Source organism: Salvelinus alpinus, chromosome 32 (assembly GCF_045679555.1).
Source record: "Salvelinus alpinus chromosome 32, SLU_Salpinus.1, whole genome shotgun sequence".
In the NCBI taxonomy this organism is placed as follows: Eukaryota; Metazoa; Chordata; class Actinopteri; order Salmoniformes; family Salmonidae; genus Salvelinus; species Salvelinus alpinus.
In genome coordinates this window covers 1,004,475-1,028,995 of record NC_092117.1, presented here as the reverse complement: position 1 = coordinate 1,028,995, position 24,521 = coordinate 1,004,475, and the positions used below count along the sequence as shown (strand labels likewise).

At 39.6% G+C, this 24,521-nt stretch overlaps 2 protein-coding genes across 3 annotated transcripts in view; one reads left to right on the top strand and one right to left on the bottom strand.

The window, feature by feature from the left end:
• The window catches only part of LOC139562714 (NLR family CARD domain-containing protein 3-like), a 473,339-nt gene that overhangs the window by 1,738 nt on the left and 447,080 nt on the right, over window positions 1-24,521 (bottom strand). The gene's annotated exons all lie outside the window — the stretch shown is intronic.
• The window catches only part of LOC139562716 (NLR family CARD domain-containing protein 3-like), a 259,825-nt gene that overhangs the window by 44,097 nt on the left and 191,207 nt on the right, over window positions 1-24,521 (top strand). Inside the window, exon 4 of the mRNA XM_071380679.1 lies at window positions 649-765. Coding sequence (XP_071236780.1) covers window positions 649-765 — 117 coding nt within the window. The remainder of the gene's footprint in view (window positions 1-648; window positions 766-24,521) is intronic.

Sequence of the window (24,521 nt, the reverse complement as noted above, 5' to 3'; positions counted from 1 at the left end):
ACTGTTCTAGATTTTAGATGTGTATGAAATTGTATTTTTTTGCAAAACAATATATAACCATTGTTTACCTGGAATGGAATGTTTGTATCCTGTATATTTGACTGTGATATGTGGTTGTCTCACCCAGATATCTATATATCTATTGTTTAACAGGAATGGAATGTTGGTAACCTGTATATTTGACTGTGATATGTGGTTGTCTCACCTAGATATCTATATATCCATTGTTTATCAGGAATGGAATGTTGGTAACCTGTATATATGACTGTGATATGTGGTTGTCTCACCTAGATATCTATATATCCATTGTTTATCAGGAATGGAATGTTGGTAACCTGTATATTTGACTGTGATATGTGGTTTTCTCACCCAGATATCTAAAGATGAATGCACTTACAGATGCCATGTTAATTTGACTCAGTTTCTCACAAATTGAAAATACCAGCAAATGTGTATTTAATGTGTAAATTACCCACTTTAGAAGTCTTTATAAATCCTTGTAGTGGTTTAATCATTTCTTTAAACAATATGAAATAATTTTCCAACATTTCTGAAAATGTATATATAGCGTTTTGGAATGAAACTCATGTTTCCCATGTGAGCTCAGAGTAGATGAGAGATGTAATGTTTGTCTCTGTTGTGTTGAAGCTCAATCAAGCAGGAGAGACCAGCCTTCCCTGTACCCAGCTGTGTGTCCATGAAGAGTAACCGGTCTATGGGTCTACCTATACAGTTTAGAGACGGAGACTTTTCTACTGAACAAAGGTAAGAAGAACTCATGAGTCATGGTCAGTGAGTTAAACAACACTGTCTCTAGTCATTTCTCCTCTCCCACTTTCCCATTTCTTTCTGTTGTTTTCCTAATCCATAGGCTAATCCTTTTGTCCCTTTTCATAATCATTAAACAATATTAAACAAACACAACATTTCCTCCCTCTGTGTGTGTGTGTGTGTGTGTGTGTGTGTGTGTGTGTGTGTGTGTGTGTGTGTGTGTGTGTGTGTGTGTGTGTGTGTGTGTGTGTGTGTGTGTGTGTGTGTGCGTGCGTGCGTGCGTGCGTGCGTGCGTGCGTGTGTGTGTGCGGCTATCTGCTGCCCCCAAATAAGATGTAGGTCTATCAGGGAATTTTTTATTGGGCTAGAAAAAGTAATTACATTAAATCAGCTAACTGTTTGGATGTGTCTGTTATTAAACTGTTTTATTTCTAAGAGATAATGAATAAAATAATTAGTTGTCACCGTTAACCACAACCAACATTTTGGATCTCTGTTTAGTTGTCACTGTGTTAACCACAACCAACATGTTGGATCTCTGTTTAGTTGCAACTGTGTTTACCACAACCAACTTGTTGGATCTCTGTTTAGTTGTCACTTTGTTAACCACAACCAACATGTTGGATCTCTGTTTAGTTGTCACTGTGTTAACCACAACCAACATGTTGGATCTCTGTTTAGTTGTCACTGTGTTAACCACAACCAACATGTTGGATCTCTGTTTAGTTGTCACTGTGTTAACCACAACCAACATGTTGGATCTCTGTTTAGTTGTCACTGTGTTAACCACAACCAAAATGTTGGATCTCTGTTTAGTTGTCACTGTGTTAACCACAACCAACATGTTGGATCTCTGTTTAGTTGTCACTATGTTAACCACAACCAACATGTTGGATTTCTGTTTAGTTGTCACTGTGTTAACCAAAACCAACATGTTGGATCTCTGTTTAGTTGTCACTGTGTTAACCACAACCAACATGCTGGATCTCTGTTTAGTTGTCACTGTGTTAACAACAACCAACATGTTGGATCTCTGTTTAGTTGTCACTGTGTTAATCACAACCAACATGTTGGATCTCTGTTTAGTTGTCACTGTGTTAACAACAACCAACATGTTGGATCTCTGTTTAGTTGTCACTGTGTTAACCACAACCAACATGCTGTATCTCTGTTTAGTTGTCACTGTGTTAACCACAACCAACATGTTGGATCTCTGTTTAGTTGTCACTGTGTTAACCACAACCAACATGTTGGATCTCTGTTTAGTTGTCACTGTGTTAACCACAACCAACATGCTGGATCTCTGTTTAGTTGTCACTGTGTTAACAACAGCCAACATGCTGGATCTCTGTTTAGTTGTCACTGTGTTAACCACAACCAACATGTTGGATCTCTGTTTAGTTGTCACTGTGTTAACCACAACCAACATGCTGGATCTCTGTTTAGTTGTCACTGTGTTAACCACAACCAACATGTTGGATCTCTGTTTAGTTGTCACTGTGTTAACCACAACCAACATGTTGGATCTCTGTTTAGTTGTCACTGTGTTAACCACAACCAACATGTTGGATATCTGTTTAGTTGTCACTGTGTTAACCACAACCAACATGCTGGATCTCTGTTTAGTTGTCACTGTGTTAACAACAACCAACATGTTGGATCTCTGTTTTGTTGCAACTGTGTTAACCACAACCAAAATGTTGGATCTCTGTTTAGTTGTCACTGTGTTAACCACAACCAACATGTTGGATCTCTGTTTAGTTGTCACTGTGTTAACCACAACCAACATGTTGGATCTCTGTTTAGTTGCAACTGTGTTTACCACAACCAACTTGTTGGATCTCTGTTTAGTTGTCACTTTGTTAACCACAACCAACATGTTGGATCTCTGTTTAGTTGTCACTGTGTTAACCACAACCAACATGTTGGATCTCTGTTTAGTTGTCACTGTGTTAACCACAACCAACATGTTGGATCTCTGTTTAGTTGTCACTGTGTTAACCACAACCAACATGTTGGATCTCTGTTTAGTTGTCACTGTGTTAACCACAACCAAAATGTTGGATCTCTGTTTAGTTGTCACTGTGTTAACCACAACCAACATGTTGGATCTCTGTTTAGTTGTCACTATGTTAACCACAACCAACATGTTGGATTTCTGTTTAGTTGTCACTGTGTTAACCAAAACCAACATGTTGGATCTCTGTTTAGTTGTCACTGTGTTAACCACAACCAACATGCTGGATCTCTGTTTAGTTGTCACTGTGTTAACCACAACCAACATGTTGGATCTCTGTTTAGTTGTCACTGTGTTAATCACAACCAACATGTTGGATCTCTGTTTAGTTGTCACTGTGTTAACAACAACCAACATGTTGGATCTCTGTTTAGTTGTCACTGTGTTAACCACAACCAACATGCTGTATCTCTGTTTAGTTGTCACTGTGTTAACCACAACCAACATGTTGGATCTCTGTTTAGTTGTCACTGTGTTAACCACAACCAACATGTTGGATCTCTGTTTAGTTGTCACTGTGTTAACCACAACCAACATGCTGGATCTCTGTTTAGTTGTCACTGTGTTAACAACAGCCAACATGCTGGATCTCTGTTTAGTTGTCACTGTGTTAACCACAACCAACATGTTGGATCTCTGTTTAGTTGTCACTGTGTTAACCACAACCAACATGCTGGATCTCTGTTTAGTTGTCACTGTGTTAACCACAACCAACATGTTGGATCTCTGTTTAGTTGTCACTGTGTTAACCACAACCAACATGTTGGATCTCTGTTTAGTTGTCACTGTGTTAACCACAACCAACATGTTGGATATCTGTTTAGTTGTCACTGTGTTAACCACAACCAACATGCTGGATCTCTGTTTAGTTGTCACTGTGTTAACAACAACCAACATGTTGGATCTCTGTTTTGTTGCAACTGTGTTAACCACAACCAAAATGTTGGATCTCTGTTTAGTTGTCACTGTGTTAACCACAACCAACATGTTGGATCTCTGTTTAGTTGTCACTGTGTTAACCACAACCAACATGCTGTATCTCTGTTTAGTTGTCACTGTGTTAACCACAACCAACATGTTGGATCTCTGTTTAGTTGTCACTGTGTTAACCACAACCAAAATGTTGGATATCTGTTTAGTTGTCACTGTGTTAACCACAACCAATATGTTGGATCTCTGTTTAGTTTCACTGTGTTAACCACAACCAACATGTTGGATCTCTGTTTAGTTGTCACTGTGTTAACCACAACCAACATGCTGGATCTCTGTTTAGTTGTCACCGTGTTAACAACAACCAACATGTTGGATCTCTGTTTAGTTGTCACTGTGTTAACCAAAACCAACATGTTGGATCTCTGTTTAGTTGTCACTGTGTTAACCACAACCAACATGTTGGACCTCTGTTTAGTTGTCACTGTGTTAACCACAACCAACATGCTGGATCTCTGTTTAGTTGTCACTGTGTTAACAACAACCAACATGCTGGATCTCTGTTTAGTTGTCACTGTGTTAACCACAACCAACATGTTGGATCTCTGTTTAGTTGTCACTGTGTTAACCACAACCAACATGTTGGATCTCTGTTTAGTTGTCACTGTGTTAACCACAACCAACATGCTGGATCTCTGTTTAGTTGTCACTGTGTTAACCACAACCAACATGTTGGATCTCTGTTTAGTTGTCACTGTGTTAACCACAACCAACATGTTGGATCTCTGTTTAGTTGTCACTGTGTTAACCACAACCAAAATGTTGGATATCTGTTTAGTTGTCACTGTGTTAACCACAACCAATATGTTGGATCTCTGTTTAGTTGTCACTGTGTTAACCACAACCAACATGTTGGATCTCTGTTTAGTTGTCACTGTGTTAACCACAACCAACATGCTGGATCTCTGTTTAGTTGTCACTGTGTTAACAACAACCAACATGTTGGATCTCTGTTTAGTTGTCACTGTGTTAACCAAAACCAACATGTTGGATCTCTGTTTAGTTGTCACTGTGTTAACCACAACCAACATGTTGGACTTCTGTTTAGTTGTCACTGTGTTAACCACAACCAACATGCTGGATCTCTGTTTAGTTGTCACTGTGTTAACAACAACCAACATGCTGGATCTCTGTTTAGTTGTCACTGTGTTAACCACAACCAACATGTTGGATCTCTGTTTAGTTGTCACTGTGTTAACCACAACCAACATGTTGGATCTCTGTTTAGTTGTCACTGTGTTAACCACAACCAACATGTTGGATCTCTGTTTAGTTGCAACTGTGTTAACCATAACCAAAATGTTGGATCTCTGTTTAGTTGTCACTGTGTTAACCACAACCAACATGCTGGATCTCTGTTTAGTTGTCACTGTGTTAACCACAACCAACATGTTGGATCTCTGTTTAGTTGTCACTGTGTTAACCACAACCAACATGTTGGATCTCTGTTTAGTTGCAACTGTGTTAACCACAACCAACATGTTGGATCTCTGTTTAGTTGTCACTGTGTTAACCACAACCAACATGCTGGATCTCTGTTTAGTTGTCACTGTGTTAACCACAACCAACATGTTGGATCTCTGTTTAGTTGTCACTGTGTTAACCACAACCAACATGTTGGATCTCTGTTTAGTTGCAACTGTGTTAACCACAACCAACATGTTGGATCTCTGTTTAGTTGTCACTGTGTTAACCACAACCAACATGTTGGATCTCTGTTTAGTTGTCACTGTGTTAACCACAACCAACATGTTGGATCTCTGTTTAGTTGTCACTGTGTTAACCACAACCAACATGTTGGATCTCTGTTTAGTTGTCACTGTGTTAACCACAACCAACATGTTGGATCTCTGTTTAGTTGTCACTGTGTTAACCACAACCAAAATGTTGGATCTCTGTTTAGTTGTCACTGTTTTAACCACAACCAACATGTTGGATCTCTGTTTAGTTGTCACTGTGTTAACCAAAACCAACATGTTGGATCTCTGTTTAGTTGTCACTGTGTTAACCACAACCAACATGCTGGATCTCTGTTTAGTTGTCACTGTGTTAACAACAACCAACATGTTGGATCTCTGTTTAGTTGTCACTGTGTTAACCAAAACCAACATGTTGGACCTCTGTTTAGTTGTCACTGTGTTAACCACAACCAACATGCTGGATCTCTGTTTAATTGTCACTGTGTTAACCACAACCAACATGTTGGATCTCTGTTTAGTTGTCACTGTGTTACCCACAACCAACATGTTGGATCTCTGTTTAGTTGTCACTGTGTTAACCACAACCAACATGTTGGATCTCTGTTTAGTTGTCACTGTGTTAACCACAACCAACATGTTGGATCTCTGTTTAGTTGCAACTGTGTTAACCATAACCAAAATGTTGGATCTCTGTTTAGTTGTCACTGTGTTAACCACAACCAACATGCTGGATCTCTGTTTAGTTGTCACTGTGTTAACCACAACCAACATGTTGGATCTCTGTTTAGTTGTCACTGTGTTAACCACAACCAACATGCTGGATCTCTGTTTAGTTGTCACTGTGTTAACCACAACCAACATGTTGGATCTCTGTTTAGTTGTCACTGTGTTAACCACAACCAACATGTTGGATCTCTGTTTAGTTGTCACTGTGTTAACCACAACCAACATGTTGGATATCTGTTTAGTTGTCACTGTGTTAACCACAACCAACATGCTGGATCTCTGTTTAGTTGTCACTGTGTTAACAACAACCAACATGTTGGATCTCTGTTTTGTTGCAACTGTGTTAACCACAACCAAAATGTTGGATCTCTGTTTAGTTGTCACTGTGTTAACCACAACCAACATGTTGGATCTCTGTTTAGTTGTCACTGTGTTAACCACAACCAACATGCTGTATCTCTGTTTAGTTGTCACTGTGTTAACCACAACCAACATGTTGGATCTCTGTTTAGTTGTCACTGTGTTAACCACAACCAAAATGTTGGATATCTGTTTAGTTGTCACTGTGTTAACCACAACCAATATGTTGGATCTCTGTTTAGTTTCACTGTGTTAACCACAACCAACATGTTGGATCTCTGTTTAGTTGTCACTGTGTTAACCACAACCAACATGCTGGATCTCTGTTTAGTTGTCACCGTGTTAACAACAACCAACATGTTGGATCTCTGTTTAGTTGTCACTGTGTTAACCAAAACCAACATGTTGGATCTCTGTTTAGTTGTCACTGTGTTAACCACAACCAACATGTTGGACCTCTGTTTAGTTGTCACTGTGTTAACCACAACCAACATGCTGGATCTCTGTTTAGTTGTCACTGTGTTAACAACAACCAACATGCTGGATCTCTGTTTAGTTGTCACTGTGTTAACCACAACCAACATGTTGGATCTCTGTTTAGTTGTCACTGTGTTAACCACAACCAACATGTTGGATCTCTGTTTAGTTGTCACTGTGTTAACCACAACCAACATGTTGGATCTCTGTTTTGTTGCAACTGTGTTAACCACAACCAAAATGTTGGATCTCTGTTTAGTTGTCACTGTGTTAACCACAACCAACATGTTGGATCTCTGTTTAGTTGTCACTGTGTTAACCACAACCAACATGCTGTATCTCTGTTTAGTTGTCACTGTGTTAACCACAACCAACATGTTGGATCTCTGTTTAGTTGTCACTGTGTTAACCACAACCAATATGTTGGATCTCTGTTTAGTTTCACTGTGTTAACCACAACCAACATGTTGGATCTCTGTTTAGTTGTCACTGTGTTAACCACAACCAACATGCTGGATCTCTGTTTAGTTGTCACCGTGTTAACAACAACCAACATGTTGGATCTCTGTTTAGTTGTCACTGTGTTAACCAAAACCAACATGTTGGATCTCTGTTTAGTTGTCACTGTGTTAACCACAACCAACATGTTGGACCTCTGTTTAGTTGTCACTGTGTTAACCACAACCAACATGCTGGATCTCTGTTTAGTTGTCACTGTGTTAACAACAACCAACATGCTGGATCTCTGTTTAGTTGTCACTGTGTTAACCACAACCAACATGTTGGATCTCTGTTTAGTTGTCACTGTGTTAACCACAACCAACATGTTGGATCTCTGTTTAGTTGTCACTGTGTTAACCACAACCAACATGCTGGATCTCTGTTTAGTTGTCACTGTGTTAACCACAACCAACATGTTGGATCTCTGTTTAGTTGTCACTGTGTTAACCACAACCAACATGTTGGATCTCTGTTTAGTTGTCACTGTGTTAACCACAACCAAAATGTTGGATATCTGTTTAGTTGTCACTGTGTTAACCACAACCAATATGTTGGATCTCTGTTTAGTTGTCACTGTGTTAACCACAACCAACATGTTGGATCTCTGTTTAGTTGTCACTGTGTTAACCACAACCAACATGCTGGATCTCTGTTTAGTTGTCACTGTGTTAACAACAACCAACATGTTGGATCTCTGTTTAGTTGTCACTGTGTTAACCAAAACCAACATGTTGGATCTCTGTTTAGTTGTCACTGTGTTAACCACAACCAACATGTTGGACTTCTGTTTAGTTGTCACTGTGTTAACCACAACCAACATGCTGGATCTCTGTTTAGTTGTCACTGTGTTAACAACAACCAACATGCTGGATCTCTGTTTAGTTGTCACTGTGTTAACCACAACCAACATGTTGGATCTCTGTTTAGTTGTCACTGTGTTAACCACAACCAACATGTTGGATCTCTGTTTAGTTGTCACTGTGTTAACCACAACCAACATGTTGGATCTCTGTTTAGTTGCAACTGTGTTAACCATAACCAAAATGTTGGATCTCTGTTTAGTTGTCACTGTGTTAACCACAACCAACATGCTGGATCTCTGTTTAGTTGTCACTGTGTTAACCACAACCAACATGTTGGATCTCTGTTTAGTTGTCACTGTGTTAACCACAACCAACATGTTGGATCTCTGTTTAGTTGCAACTGTGTTAACCACAACCAACATGTTGGATCTCTGTTTAGTTGTCACTGTGTTAACCACAACCAACATGTTGGATCTCTGTTTAGTTGTCACTGTGTTAACCACAACCAACATGTTGGATCTCTGTTTAGTTGTCACTGTGTTAACCACAACCAACATGTTGGATCTCTGTTTAGTTGTCACCGTGTTAACCACAACCAACATGTTGGATCTCTGTTTAGTTGTCACTGTGTTAACCACAACCAAAATGTTGGATCTCTGTTTAGTTGTCACTGTTTTAACCACAACCAACATGTTGGATCTCTGTTTAGTTGTCACTGTGTTAACCAAAACCAACATGTTGGATCTCTGTTTAGTTGTCACTGTGTTAACCACAACCAACATGCTGGATCTCTGTTTAGTTGTCACTGTGTTAACAACAACCAACATGTTGGATCTCTGTTTAGTTGTCACTGTGTTAACCAAAACCAACATGTTGGACCTCTGTTTAGTTGTCACTGTGTTAACCACAACCAACATGCTGGATCTCTGTTTAATTGTCACTGTGTTAACCACAACCAACATGTTGGATCTCTGTTTAGTTGTCACTGTGTTAACCACAACCAACATGTTGGATCTCTGTTTAGTTGTCACTGTGTTAACCACAACCAACATGTTGGATCTCTGTTTAGTTGTCACTGTGTTAACCACAACCAACATGTTGGATCTCTGTTTAGTTGCAACTGTGTTAACCATAACCAAAATGTTGGATCTCTGTTTAGTTGTCACTGTGTTAACCACAACCAACATGCTGGATCTCTGTTTAGTTGTCACTGTGTTAACCACAACCAACATGTTGGATCTCTGTTTAGTTGTCACTGTGTTAACCACAACCAACATGTTGGATCTCTGTTTAGTTGCAACTGTGTTAACCACAACCAACATGTTGGATCTCTGTTTAGTTGTCACTGTGTTAACCACAACCAACATGTTGGATCTCTGTTTAGTTGTCACTGTGTTAACCACAACCAACATGTTGGATCTCTGTTTAGTTGTCACTGTGTTAACCACAACCAACATGTTGGATCTCTGTTTAGTTGTCACCGTGTTAACCACAACCAACATGTTGGATCTCTATTTAGTTGTCACTGTGTTAACCACAACCAAAATGTTGGATCTCTGTTTAGTTGTCACTGTTTTAACCACAACCAACATGTTGGATCTCTGTTTAGTTGTCACTGTGTTAACCAAAACCAACATGTTGGATCTCTGTTTAGTTGTCACTGTGTTAACCATAACCAACATGTTGGATCTCTGTTTAGTTGTCACTGTGTTAACCACAACCAACATGCTGGATCTCTGTTTAGTTGTCACTGTGTTAACCACAACCAACATGTTGGATCTCTGTTTAGTTGTCACTGTGTTAACCACAACCAACATGTTGGATCTCTGTTTAGTTGCAACTGTGTTAACCACAACCAACATGTTGGATCTCTGTTTAGTTGTCACTGTGTTAACCACAACCAACATGTTGGATCTCTGTTTAGTTGTCACTGTGTTAACCACAACCAACATGTTGGATCTCTGTTTAGTTGTCACTGTGTTAACCACAACCAACATGTTGGATCTCTGTTTAGTTGTCACCGTGTTAACCACAACCAACATGTTGGATCTCTGTTTAGTTGTCACTGTGTTAACCACAACCAACATGTTGGATCTCTGTTTAGTTGTCACTGTTTTAACCACAACCAACATGTTGGATCTCTGTTTAGTTGTCACTGTGTTAACCAAAACCAACATGTTGGATCTCTGTTTAGTTGTCACTGTGTTAACCACAACCAACATGCTGGATCTCTGTTTAGTTGTCACTGTGTTAACAACAACCAACATGTTGGATCTCTGTTTAGTTGTCACTGTGTTAACCAAAACCAACATGTTGGACCTCTGTTTAGTTGTCACTGTGTTAACCACAACCAACATGCTGGATCTCTGTTTAATTGTCACTGTGTTAACCACAACCAACATGTTGGATCTCTGTTTAGTTGTCACTGTGTTAACCACAACCAACATGTTGGATCTCTGTTTAGTTGTCACTGTGTTAACCACAACCAACATGTTGGATCTCTGTTTAGTTGTCACTGTGTTAACCACAACCAACATGTTGGATCTCTGTTTAGTTGCAACTGTGTTAACCATAACCAAAATGTTGGATCTCTGTTTAGTTGTCACTGTGTTAACCACAACCAACATGCTGGATCTCTGTTTAGTTGTCACTGTGTTAACCACAACCAACATGTTGGATCTCTGTTTAGTTGTCACTGTGTTAACCACAACCAACATGTTGGATCTCTGTTTAGTTGCAACTGTGTTAACCACAACCAACATGTTGGATCTCTGTTTAGTTGTCACTGTGTTAACCACAACCAACATGTTGGATCTCTGTTTAGTTGTCACTGTGTTAACCACAACCAACATGTTGGATCTCTGTTTAGTTGTCACTGTGTTAACCACAACCAACATGTTGGATCTCTGTTTAGTTGTCACCGTGTTAACCACAACCAACATGTTGGATCTCTATTTAGTTGTCACTGTGTTAACCACAACCAAAATGTTGGATCTCTGTTTAGTTGTCACTGTTTTAACCACAACCAACATGTTGGATCTCTGTTTAGTTGTCACTGTGTTAACCAAAACCAACATGTTGGATCTCTGTTTAGTTGTCACTGTGTTAACCACAACCAACATGCTGGATCTCTGTTTAGTTGTCACTGTGTTAACAACAACTCACATGTTGGATCTCTGTTTAGTTGTCACTGTGTTAACCAAAACCAACATGTTGGACCTCTGTTTAGTTGTCACTGTGTTAACCACAACCAACATGCTGGATCTCTGTTTAGTTGTCACTGTGTTAACCACAACCAACATGTTGGATCTCTGTTTAGTTGTCACTGTGTTAACCACAACCAACATGTTGGATCTCTGTTTAGTTGTCACTGTGTTAACCACAACCAAAATGTTGGATCTCTGTTTAGTTGTCACTGTGTTAACCACAACCAACATGTTGGATTTCTGTTTAGTTGTCACTGTGTTAACCAAAACCAACATGTTGGATCTCTGTTTAGTTGTCACTGTGTTAACCACAACCAACATGCTGGATCTCTGTTTAGTTGTCACTGTGTTAACCACAACCAACATGTTGGATCTCTGTTTAGTTGTCACTGTGTTAATCACAACCAACATGTTGGATCTCTGTTTAGTTGTCACTGTGTTAACAACAACCAACATGTTGGATCTCTGTTTAGTTGTCACTGTGTTAACCACAACCAATATGCTGTATCTCTGTTTAGTTGTCACTGTGTTAACCACAACCAACATGTTTGATCTCTGTTTAGTTGTCACTGTGTTAACCACAACCAACATGTTGGATCTCTGTTTAGTTGCCACTGTGTTAACCACAACCAACATGCTGGATCTCTGTTTAGTTGTCACTGTGTTAACAACAACCAACATGCTGGATCTCTGTTTAGTTGTCACTGTGTTAACCACAACCAACATGTTGGATCTCTGTTTAGTTGTCACTGTGTTAACAACAACCAACATGCTGGATCTCTGTTTAGTTGTCACTGTGTTAACCACAACCAACATGTTGGATCTCTGTTTAGTTGTCACTGTGTTAACCACAACCAACATGTTGGATCTCTGTTTAGTTCGTCACTTTGTTAACCACAACCAACATGTTGGATCTCTGTTTTGTTGCAACTGTGTTAACCACAACCAAAATGTTGGATCTCTGTTTAGTTGTCACTGTGTTAACCACAACCAACATGTTGGATCTCTGTTTAGTTGTCACTGTGTTAACCACAACCAACATGTTGGATCTCTGTTTAGTTGTCACTGTGTTAACCACAACCAATATGTTGGATCTCTGTTTAGTTGTCACTGTGTTAACCACAACCAACATGTTGGATCTCTGTTTAGTTGTCACTGTGTTAACCACAACCAACATGCTGGATCTCTGTTTAGTTGTCACTGTGTTAACAACAACCAACATGTTGGATCTCTGTTTAGTTGTCACTGTGTTAACCAAAACCAACATGTTGGATCTCTGTTTAGTTGTCACTGTGTTAACCACAACCAACATGTTGGACCTCTGTTTAGTTGTCACTGTGTTAACCACAACCAACATGCTGGATCTCTGTTTAGTTGCAACTGTGTTAACCACAACCAACATGTTGGATCTCTGTTTAGTTGTCACTGTGTTAACCACAACCAACATGTTGGATCTCTGTTTAGTTGTCACTGTGTTAACCACAACCAACATGTTGGATCTCTGTTTAGTTGTCACTGTGTTAACCACAACCAACATGCTGGATCTCTGTTTAGTTGTCACTGTGTTAACAACAACCAACATGATGGATCTCTGTTTAGTTGTCACTGTGTTAACCAAAACCAACATGTTGGATCTCTGTTTAGTTGCAACTGTGTTAACAACAACCAACATGTTGGATCTCTGTTTAGTTGTCACTGTGTTAACCACAACCAACATGCTGGATCTCTGTTTAGTTGTCACTGTGTTAACCACAACCAACATGTTGGACCTCTGTTTAGTTGTCACTGTGTTAACCACAACCAACATGCTGGATCTCTGTTTAGTTGTCACTGTGTTAACAACAACCAACATGCTGGATCTCTGTTTAGTTGTCACTGTGTTAACCACAACCAACATGTTGGATCTCTGTTTAGTTGTCACTGTGTTAACCACAACCAACATGTTGGATCTCTGTTTAGTTGTCACTGTGTTAACCACAACCAACATGCTGGATCTCTGTTTAGTTGTCACTGTGTTAACCACAACCAACATGTTGGATCTCTGTTTAGTTGTCACTGTGTTAACCACAACCAACATGTTGGATCTCTGTTTAGTTGCAACTGTGTTAACCACAACCAACATGTTGGATCTCTGTTTAGTTGTCACTGTGTTAACCACAACCAACATGTTGGATCTCTGTTTAGTTTCAACTGTGTTAACCACAACCAACATGTTGGATCTCTGTTTAGTTGTCACTGTGTTAACCACAACCAACATGTTGGATCTCTGTTTAGTTGTCACTGTGTTAACCACAACCAACATGTTGGATCTCTGTTTAGTTGTCACTGTGTTAACCACAACCAACATGTTGGATCTCTGTTTAGTTGTCACCGTGTTAACCACAACCAACATGTTGGATCTCTGTTTAGTTGTCACTGTGTTAACCACAACCAACATGCTGTATCTCTGTTTAGTTGTCACTGTGTTAACCACAACCAACATGTTGGATCTCTGTTTAGTTGTCACTGTGTTAACCACAACCAACATGTTGGATCTCTGTTTAGTTGCCACTGTGTTAACCACAACCAACATGCTGGATCTCTGTTTAGTTGTCACTGTGTTAACAACAACCAACATGCTGGATCTCTGTTTAGTTGTCACTGTGTGAACCACAACCAACATGTTGGATCTCTGTTTAGTTGTCACTGTGTTAACAACAACCAACATGCTGGATCTCTGTTTAGTTGTCACTGTGTTAACCACAACCAACATGTTGGATCTCTGTTTAGTTGTCACTGTGTTAACCACAACCAACATGTTGGATCTCTGTTTAGTTCGTCACTTTGTTAACCACAACCAACATGTTGGATCTCTGTTTTGTTGCAACTGTGTTAACCACAACCAAAATGTTGGATCTCTGTTTAGTTGTCACTGTGTTAACCACAACCAACATGTTGGATCTCTGTTTAGTTGTCACTGTGTTAACCACAACCAACATGTTGGATCTCTGTTTAGTTGTCACTGTGTTAACCACAACCAATATGTTGGATCTCTGTTTAGTTGTCACTGTGTTAACCACAACCAACATGTTGGATCTCTGTTTAGTTGTCACTGTGTTAACCACAACCAACATGTTGGATCTCTGTTTAGTTGTCACTGTGTTAACCACAACCAACATGTTGGATCTCTGTTTAGTTGTCACTGTGTTAACCACAACCAACATGTTGGATCTCTGTTTAGTTGTCACTGTGTTAACCACAACCAACATGCTGGATCTCTGTTTAGTTGTCACTGTGTTAACAACAACCAACATGTTGGATCTCTGTTTAGTTGTCACTGTGTTAACCAAAACCAACATGTTGGATCTCTGTTTAGTTGCAACTGTGTTAACAACAACCAACATGTTGGATCTCTGTTTAGTTGTCACTGTGTTAACCACAACCAACATGCTGGATCTCTGTTTAGTTGTCACTGTGTTAACCACAACCAACATGTTGGACCTCTGTTTAGTTGTCACTGTGTTAACCACAACCAACATGCTGGATCTCTGTTTAGTTGTCACTGTGTTAACAACAACCAACATGCTGGATCTCTGTTTAGTTGTCACTGTGTTAACCACAACCAACATGTTGGATCTCTGTTTAGTTGTCACTGTGTTAACCACAACCAACATGTTGGATCTCTGTTTAGTTGTCACTGTGTTAACCACAACCAACATGCTGGATCTCTGTTTAGTTGTCACTGTGTTAACCACAACCAACATGTTGGATCTCTGTTTAGTTGTCACTGTGTTAACCACAACCAACATGTTGGATCTCTGTTTAGTTGCAACTGTGTTAACCACAACCAACATGCTGGATCTCTGTTTAGTTGTCACTGTGTTAACAACAACCAACATGTTGGATCTCTGTTTAGTTGTCACTGTGTTAACCAAAACCAACATGTTGGATCTCTGTTTAGTTGTCACTGTGTTAACCACAACCAACATGTTGGACTTCTGTTTAGTTGTCACTGTGTTAACCACAACCAACATGCTGGATCTCTGTTTAGTTGTCACTGTGTTAACAACAACCAACATGCTGGATCTCTGTTTAGTTGTCACTGTGTTAACCACAACCAACATGTTGGATCTCTGTTTAGTTGTCACTGTGTTAACCACAACCAACATGTTGGATCTCTGTTTAGTTGTCACTGTGTTAACCACAACCAACATGTTGGATCTCTGTTTAGTTGCAACTGTGTTAACCATAACCAAAATGTTGGATCTCTGTTTAGTTGTCACTGTGTTAACCACAACCAACATGCTGGATCTCTGTTTAGTTGTCACTGTGTTAACCACAACCAACATGTTGGATCTCTGTTTAGTTGTCACTGTGTTAACCACAACCAACATGTTGGATCTCTGTTTAGTTGCAACTGTGTTAACCACAACCAACATGTTGGATCTCTGTTTAGTTGTCACTGTGTTAACCACAACCAACATGTTGGATCTCTGTTTAGTTGTCACTGTGTTAACCACAACCAACATGTTGGATCTCTGTTTAGTTGTCACTGTGTTAACCACAACCAACATGTTGGATCTCTGTTTAGTTGTCACCGTGTTAACCACAACCAACATGTTGGATCTCTGTTTAGTTGTCACTGTGTTAACCACAACCAAAATGTTGGATCTCTGTTTAGTTGTCACTGTTTTAACCACAACCAACATGTTGGATCTCTGTTTAGTTGTCACTGTGTTAACCAAAACCAACATGTTGGATCTCTGTTTAGTTGTCACTGTGTTAACCACAACCAACATGCTGGATCTCTGTTTAGTTGTCACTGTGTTAACAACAACCAACATGTTGGATCTCTGTTTAGTTGTCACTGTGTTAACCAAAACCAACATGTTGGACCTCTGTTTAGTTGTCACTGTGTTAACCACAACCAACATGCTGGATCTCTGTTTAATTGTCACTGTGTTAACCACAACCAACATGTTGGATCTCTGTTTAGTTGTCACTGTGTTAACCACAACCAACATGTTGGATCTCTGTTTAGTTGTCACTGTGTTAACCACAACCAACATGTTGGATCTCTGTTTAGTTGTCACTGTGTTAACCACAACCAACATGTTGGATCTCTGTTTAGTTGCAACTGTGTTAACCATAACCAAAATGTTGGATCTCTGTTTAGTTGTCACTGTGTTAACCACAACCAACATGCTGGATCTCTGTTTAGTTGTCACTGTGTTAACCACAACCAACATGTTGGATCTCTGTTTAGTTGTCACTGTGTTAACCACAACCAACATGTTGGATCTCTGTTTAGTTGCAACTGTGTTAACCACAACCAACATGTTGGATCTCTGTTTAGTTGTCACTGTGTTAACCACAACCAACATGTTGGATCTCTGTTTAGTTGTCACTGTGTTAACCACAACCAACATGTTGGATCTCTGTTTAGTTGTCACTGTGTTAACCACAACCAACATGTTGGATCTCTGTTTAGTTGTCACCGTGTTAACCACAACCAACATGTTGGATCTCTATTTAGTTGTCACTGTGTTAACCACAACCAAAATGTTGGATCTCTGTTTAGTTGTCACTGTTTTAACCACAACCAACATGTTGGATCTCTGTTTAGTTGTCACTGTGTTAACCAAAACCAACATGTTGGATCTCTGTTTAGTTGTCACTGTGTTAACCACAACCAACATGCTGGATCTCTGTTTAGTTGTCACTGTGTTAACAACAACCAACATGTTGGATCTCTGTTTAGTTGTCACTGTGTTAACCAAAACCAACATGTTGGACCTCTGTTTAGTTGTCACTGTGTTAACCACAACCAACATGCTGGATCTCTGTTTAGTTGTCACTGTGTTAACCACAACCAACATGTTGGATCTCTGTTTAGTTGTCACTGTGTTAACCACAACCAACATGTTGGATCTCTGTTTAGTTGTCACTGTGTTAACCACAACCAAAATGTTGGATCTCTGTTTAGTTGTCACTGTGTTAACCACAACCAACATGTTGGATTTCTGTTTAGTTGTCACTGTGTTAACCAAAACCAACATGTTGGATCTCTGTTTAGTTGTCACTGTGTTAACCACAACCAACATGCTGGATCTCTGTTTAGTTGTCACTGTGTTAACCACAACCAACATGTTGGATCTCTGTTTAGTTGTCACTGTGTTAATCACAACCAACATGTTGGATCTCTGTTTAGTTGTCACTGTGTTAACAACAACCAACATGTTGGATCTCTGTTTAGTTGTCACTGTGTTAACCACAACCAATATGCTGTATCTCTGTTTAGTTGTCACTGTGTTAACCACAACCAACATGTTTGATCTCTGTTTAGTTGTCACTGTGTTAACCACAACCAACATGTTGGATCTCTGTTTAGTTGCCACTGTGTTAACCACAACCAACATGCTGGATCTCTGTTTAGTTGTCACTGTGTTAACAACAACCAACATGCTGGATCTCTGTTTAGTTGTCACTGTGTTAACCACAACCAACATGTTGGATCTCTGTTTAGTTGTCACTGTGTTAACCACAACCAACATGCTGGATCTCTGTTTAGTTGTCACTGTGTTAACCACAACCAACATGTTGGATCTCTGTTTAGTTGTCACTGTGTTAACCACAACCAACATGTTGGATCTCTGTTTAGTTCGTCACTTTGTTAACCACAACCAACATGTTGGATCTCTGTTTTGTTGCAACTGTGTTAACCACAACCAAAATGTTGGATCTCTGTTTAGTTGTCACTGTGTTAACCACAACCAACATGTTGGATCTCTGTTTAGTTGTCACTGTGTTAACCACAACCAACATGTTGGATCTCTGTTTAGTTGTCACTGTGTTAACCACAACCAATATGTTGGATCTCTGTTTAGTTGTCACTGTGTTAACCACAACCAACATGTTGGATCTCTGTTTAGTTGTCACTGTGTTAACCACAACCAACATGCTGGATCTCTGTTTAGTTGTCACTGTGTTAACAACAACCAACATGTTGGATCTCTGTTTAGTTGTCACTGTGTTAACCAAAACCAACATGTTGGATCTCTGTTTAGTTGTCACTGTGTTAACCACAACCAACATGTTGGACCTCTGTTTAGTTGTCACTGTGTTAACCACAACCAACATGCTGGATCTCTGTTTAGTTGCAACTGTGTTAACCACAACCAACATGTTGGATCTCTGTTTAGTTGTCACTGTGTTAACCACAACCAACATGTTGGATCTCTGTTTAGTTGTCACTGTGTTAACCACAACCAACATGTTGGATCTCTGTTTAGTTGTCACTGTGTTAACCACAACCAACATGTTGGACTTCTGTTTAGTTGTCACTGTGTTAACCACAACCAACATGCTGGATCTCTGTTTAGTTGTCACTGTGTTAACAACAACCAACATGCTGGATCTCTGTTTAGTTGTCACTGTGTTAACCACAACCAACATGTTGGATCTCTGTTTAGTTGTCACTGTGTTAACCACAACCAACATGTTGGATCTCTGTTTAGTTGTCACTGTGTTAACCACAACCAACATGTTGGATCTCTGTTTAGTTGCAACTGTGTTAACCATAACCAAAATGTTGGATCTCTGTTTAGTTGTCACTGTGTTAACCACAACCAACATGCTGGATCTCTGTTTAGTTGTCACTGTGTTAACCACAACCAACATGTTGGATCTCTGTTTAGTTGTCACTGTGTTAACCACAACCAACATGTTGGATCTCTGTTTAGTTGCAACTGTGTTAACCACAACCAACATGTTGGATCTCTGTTTAGTTGTCACTGTGTTAACCACAACCAAAATGTTGGATCTCTGTTTAGTTGTCACTGTGTTAACCACAACCAACATGTTGGATCTCTGTTTAGTTGTCACTGTGTTAACCACAACCAACATGTTGGATCTCTGTTTAGTTGTCACCGTGTTAACCACAACCAACATGTTGGATCTCTGTTTAGTTGTCACTGTGTTAACCACAACCAAAATGTTGGATCTCTGTTTAGTTGTCACTGTTTTAACCACAACCAACATGTTGGATCTCTGTTTAGTTGTCACTGTGTTAACCAAAACCAACATGTTGGATCTCTGTTTAGTTGTCACTGTGTTAACCACAACCAACATGTTGGATCTCTGTTTAGTTGTCACTGTGTTAACAACAACCAACATGTTGGATCTCTGTTTAGTTGTCACTGTGTTAACCAAAACCAACATGTTGGACCTCTGTTTAGTTGTCACTGTGTTAACCACAACCAACATGCTGGATCTCTGTTTAATTGTCACTGTGTTAACCACAACCAACATGTTGGATCTCTGTTTAGTTGTCACTGTGTTAACCACAACCAACATGTTGGATCTCTGTTTAGTTGTCACTGTGTTAACCACAACCAACATGTTGGATCTCTGTTTAGTTGTCACTGTGTTAACCACAACCAACATGTTGGATCTCTGTTTAGTTGCAACTGTGTTAACCATAACCAAAATGTTGGATCTCTGTTTAGTTGTCACTGTGTTAACCACAACCAACATGCTGGATCTCTGTTTAGTTGTCACTGTGTTAACCACAACCAACATGTTGGATCTCTGTTTAGTTGTCACTGTGTTAACCACAACCAACATGTTGGATCTCTGTTTAGTTGCAACTGTGTTAACCACAACCAACATGTTGGATCTCTGTTTAGTTGTCACTGTGTTAACCACAACCAACATGTTGGATCTCTGTTTAGTTGTCACTGTGTTAACCACAACCAACATGTTGGATCTCTGTTTAGTTGTCACTGTGTTAACCACAACCAACATGTTGGATCTCTGTTTAGTTGTCACCGTGTTAACCACAACCAACATGTTGGATCTCTATTTAGTTGTCACTGTGTTAACCACAACCAAAATGTTGGATCTCTGTTTAGTTGTCACTGTTTTAACCACAACCAACATGTTGGATCTCTGTTTAGTTGTCACTGTGTTAACCAAAACCAACATGTTGGATCTCTGTTTAGTTGTCACTGTGTTAACCACAACCAACATGCTGGATCTCTGTTTAGTTGTCACTGTGTTAACAACAACCAACATGTTGGATCTCTGTTTAGTTGTCACTGTGTTAACCAAAACCAACATGTTGGACCTCTGTTTAGTTGTCACTGTGTTAACCACAACCAACATGCTGGATCTCTGTTTAGTTGTCACTGTGTTAACCACAACCAACATGTTGGATCTCTGTTTAGTTGTCACTGTGTTAACCACAACCAACATGTTGGATCTCTGTTTAGTTGTCACTGTGTTAACCACAACCAAAATGTTGGATCTCTGTTTAGTTGTCACTGTGTTAACCACAACCAACATGTTGGATTTCTGTTTAGTTGTCACTGTGTTAACCAAAACCAACATGTTGGATCTCTGTTTAGTTGTCACTGTGTTAACCACAACCAACATGCTGGATCTCTGTTTAGTTGTCACTGTGTTAACCACAACCAACATGTTGGATCTCTGTTTAGTTGTCACTGTGTTAATCACAACCAACATGTTGGATCTCTGTTTAGTTGTCACTGTGTTAACAACAACCAACATGTTGGATCTCTGTTTAGTTGTCACTGTGTTAACCACAACCAATATGCTGTATCTCTGTTTAGTTGTCACTGTGTTAACCACAACCAACATGTTTGATCTCTGTTTAGTTGTCACTGTGTTAACCACAACCAACATGTTGGATCTCTGTTTAGTTGCCACTGTGTTAACCACAACCAACATGCTGGATCTCTGTTTAGTTGTCACTGTGTTAACAACAACCAACATGCTGGATCTCTGTTTAGTTGTCACTGTGTTAACCACAACCAACATGTTGGATCTCTGTTTAGTTGTCACTGTGTTAACAACAACCAACATGCTGGATCTCTGTTTAGTTGTCACTGTGTTAACCACAACCAACATGTTGGATCTCTGTTTAGTTGTCACTGTGTTAACCACAACCAACATGTTGGATCTCTGTTTAGTTCGTCACTTTGTTAACCACAACCAACATGTTGGATCTCTGTTTTGTTGCAACTGTGTTAACCACAACCAAAATGTTGGATCTCTGTTTAGTTGTCACTGTGTTAACCACAACCAACATGTTGGATCTCTGTTTAGTTGTCACTGTGTTAACCACAACCAACATGTTGGATCTCTGTTTAGTTGTCACTGTGTTAACCACAACCAATATGTTGGATCTCTGTTTAGTTGTCACTGTGTTAACCACAACCAACATGTTGGATCTCTGTTTAGTTGTCACTGTGTTAACCACAACCAACATGCTGGATCTCTGTTTAGTTGTCACTGTGTTAACAACAACCAACATGTTGGATCTCTGTTTAGTTGTCACTGTGTTAACCAAAACCAACATGTTGGATCTCTGTTTAGTTGTCACTGTGTTAACCACAACCAACATGTTGGACCTCTGTTTAGTTGTCACTGTGTTAACCACAACCAACATGCTGGATCTCTGTTTAGTTGCAACTGTGTTAACCACAACCAACATGTTGGATCTCTGTTTAGTTGTCACTGTGTTAACCACAACCAACATGTTGGATCTCTGTTTAGTTGTCACTGTGTTAACCACAACCAACATGTTGGATCTCTGTTTAGTTGTCACTGTGTTAACCACAACCAACATGCTGGATCTCTGTTTAGTTGTCACTGTGTTAACAACAACCAACATGATGGATCTCTGTTTAGTTGTCACTGTGTTAACCAAAACCAACATGTTGGATCTCTGTTTAGTTGCAACTGTGTTAACAACAACCAACATGTTGGATCTCTGTTTAGTTGTCACTGTGTTAACCACAACCAACATGCTGGATCTCTGTTTAGTTGTCACTGTGTTAACCACAACCAACATGTTGGACCTCTGTTTAGTTGTCACTGTGTTAACCACAACCAACATGCTGGATCTCTGTTTAGTTGTCACTGTGTTAACAACAACCAACATGCTGGATCTCTGTTTAGTTGTCACTGTGTTAACCACAACCAACATGTTGGATCTCTGTTTAGTTGTCACTGTGTTAACCACAACCAACATGTTGGATCTCTGTTTAGTTGTCACTGTGTTAACCACAACCAACATGCTGGATCTCTGTTTAGTTGTCACTGTGTTAACCACAACCAACATGTTGGATCTCTGTTTAGTTGTCACTGTGTTAACCACAACCAACATGTTGGATCTCTGTTTAGTTGCAACTGTGTTAACCACAACCAACATGTTGGATCTCTGTTTAGTTGTCACTGTGTTAACCACAACCAACATGTTGGATCTCTGTTTAGTTTCAACTGTGTTAACCACAACCAACATGTTGGATCTCTGTTTAGTTGTCACTGTGTTAACCACAACCAACATGTTGGATCTCTGTTTAGTTGTCACTGTGTTAACCACAACCAACATGTTGGATCTCTGTTTAGTTGTCACTGTGTTAACCACAACCAACATGTTGGATCTCTGTTTAGTTGTCACCGTGTTAACCACAACCAACATGTTGGATCTCTGTTTAGTTGTCACTGTGTTAACCACAACCAACATGCTGTATCTCTGTTTAGTTGTCACTGTGTTAACCACAACCAACATGTTGGATCTCTGTTTAGTTGTCACTGTGTTAACCACAACCAACATGTTGGATCTCTGTTTAGTTGCCACTGTGTTAACCACAACCAACATGCTGGATCTCTGTTTAGTTGTCACTGTGTTAACAACAACCAACATGCTGGATCTCTGTTTAGTTGTCACTGTGTTAACCACAACCAACATGTTGGATCTCTGTTTAGTTGTCACTGTGTTAACAACAACCAACATGCTGGATCTCTGTTTAGTTGTCACTGTGTTAACCACAACCAACATGTTGGATCTCTGTTTAGTTGTCACTGTGTTAACCACAACCAACATGTTGGATCTCTGTTTAGTTCGTCACTTTGTTAACCACAACCAACATGTTGGATCTCTGTTTTGTTGCAACTGTGTTAACCACAACCAAAATGTTGGATCTCTGTTTAGTTGTCACTGTGTTAACCACAACCAACATGTTGGATCTCTGTTTAGTTGTCACTGTGTTAACCACAACCAACATGTTGGATCTCTGTTTAGTTGTCACTGTGTTAACCACAACCAATATGTTGGATCTCTGTTTAGTTGTCACTGTGTTAACCACAACCAACATGTTGGATCTCTGTTTAGTTGTCACTGTGTTAACCACAACCAACATGTTGGATCTCTGTTTAGTTGTCACTGTGTTAACCACAACCAACATGTTGGATCTCTGTTTAGTTGTCACTGTGTTAACCACAACCAACATGTTGGATCTCTGTTTAGTTGTCACTGTGTTAACCACAACCAACATGCTGGATCTCTGTTTAGTTGTCACTGTGTTAACAACAACCAACATGTTGGATCTCTGTTTAGTTGTCACTGTGTTAACCAAAACCAACATGTTGGATCTCTGTTTAGTTGCAACTGTGTTAACAACAACCAACATGTTGGATCTCTGTTTAGTTGTCACTGTGTTAACCACAACCAACATGCTGGATCTCTGTTTAGTTGTCACTGTGTTAACCACAACCAACATGTTGGACCTCTGTTTAGTTGTCACTGTGTTAACCACAACCAACATGCTGGATCTCTGTTTAGTTGTCACTGTGTTAACAACAACCAACATGCTGGATCTCTGTTTAGTTGTCACTGTGTTAACCACAACCAACATGTTGGATCTCTGTTTAGTTGTCACTGTGTTAACCACAACCAACATGTTGGATCTCTGTTTAGTTGTCACTGTGTTAACCACAACCAACATGCTGGATCTCTGTTTAGTTGTCACTGTGTTAACCACAACCAACATGTTGGATCTCTGTTTAGTTGTCACTGTGTTAACCACAACCAACATGTTGGATCTCTGTTTAGTTGCAACTGTGTTAACCACAACCAACATGTTGGATCTCTGTTTAGTTGTCACTGTGTTAACCACAACCAACA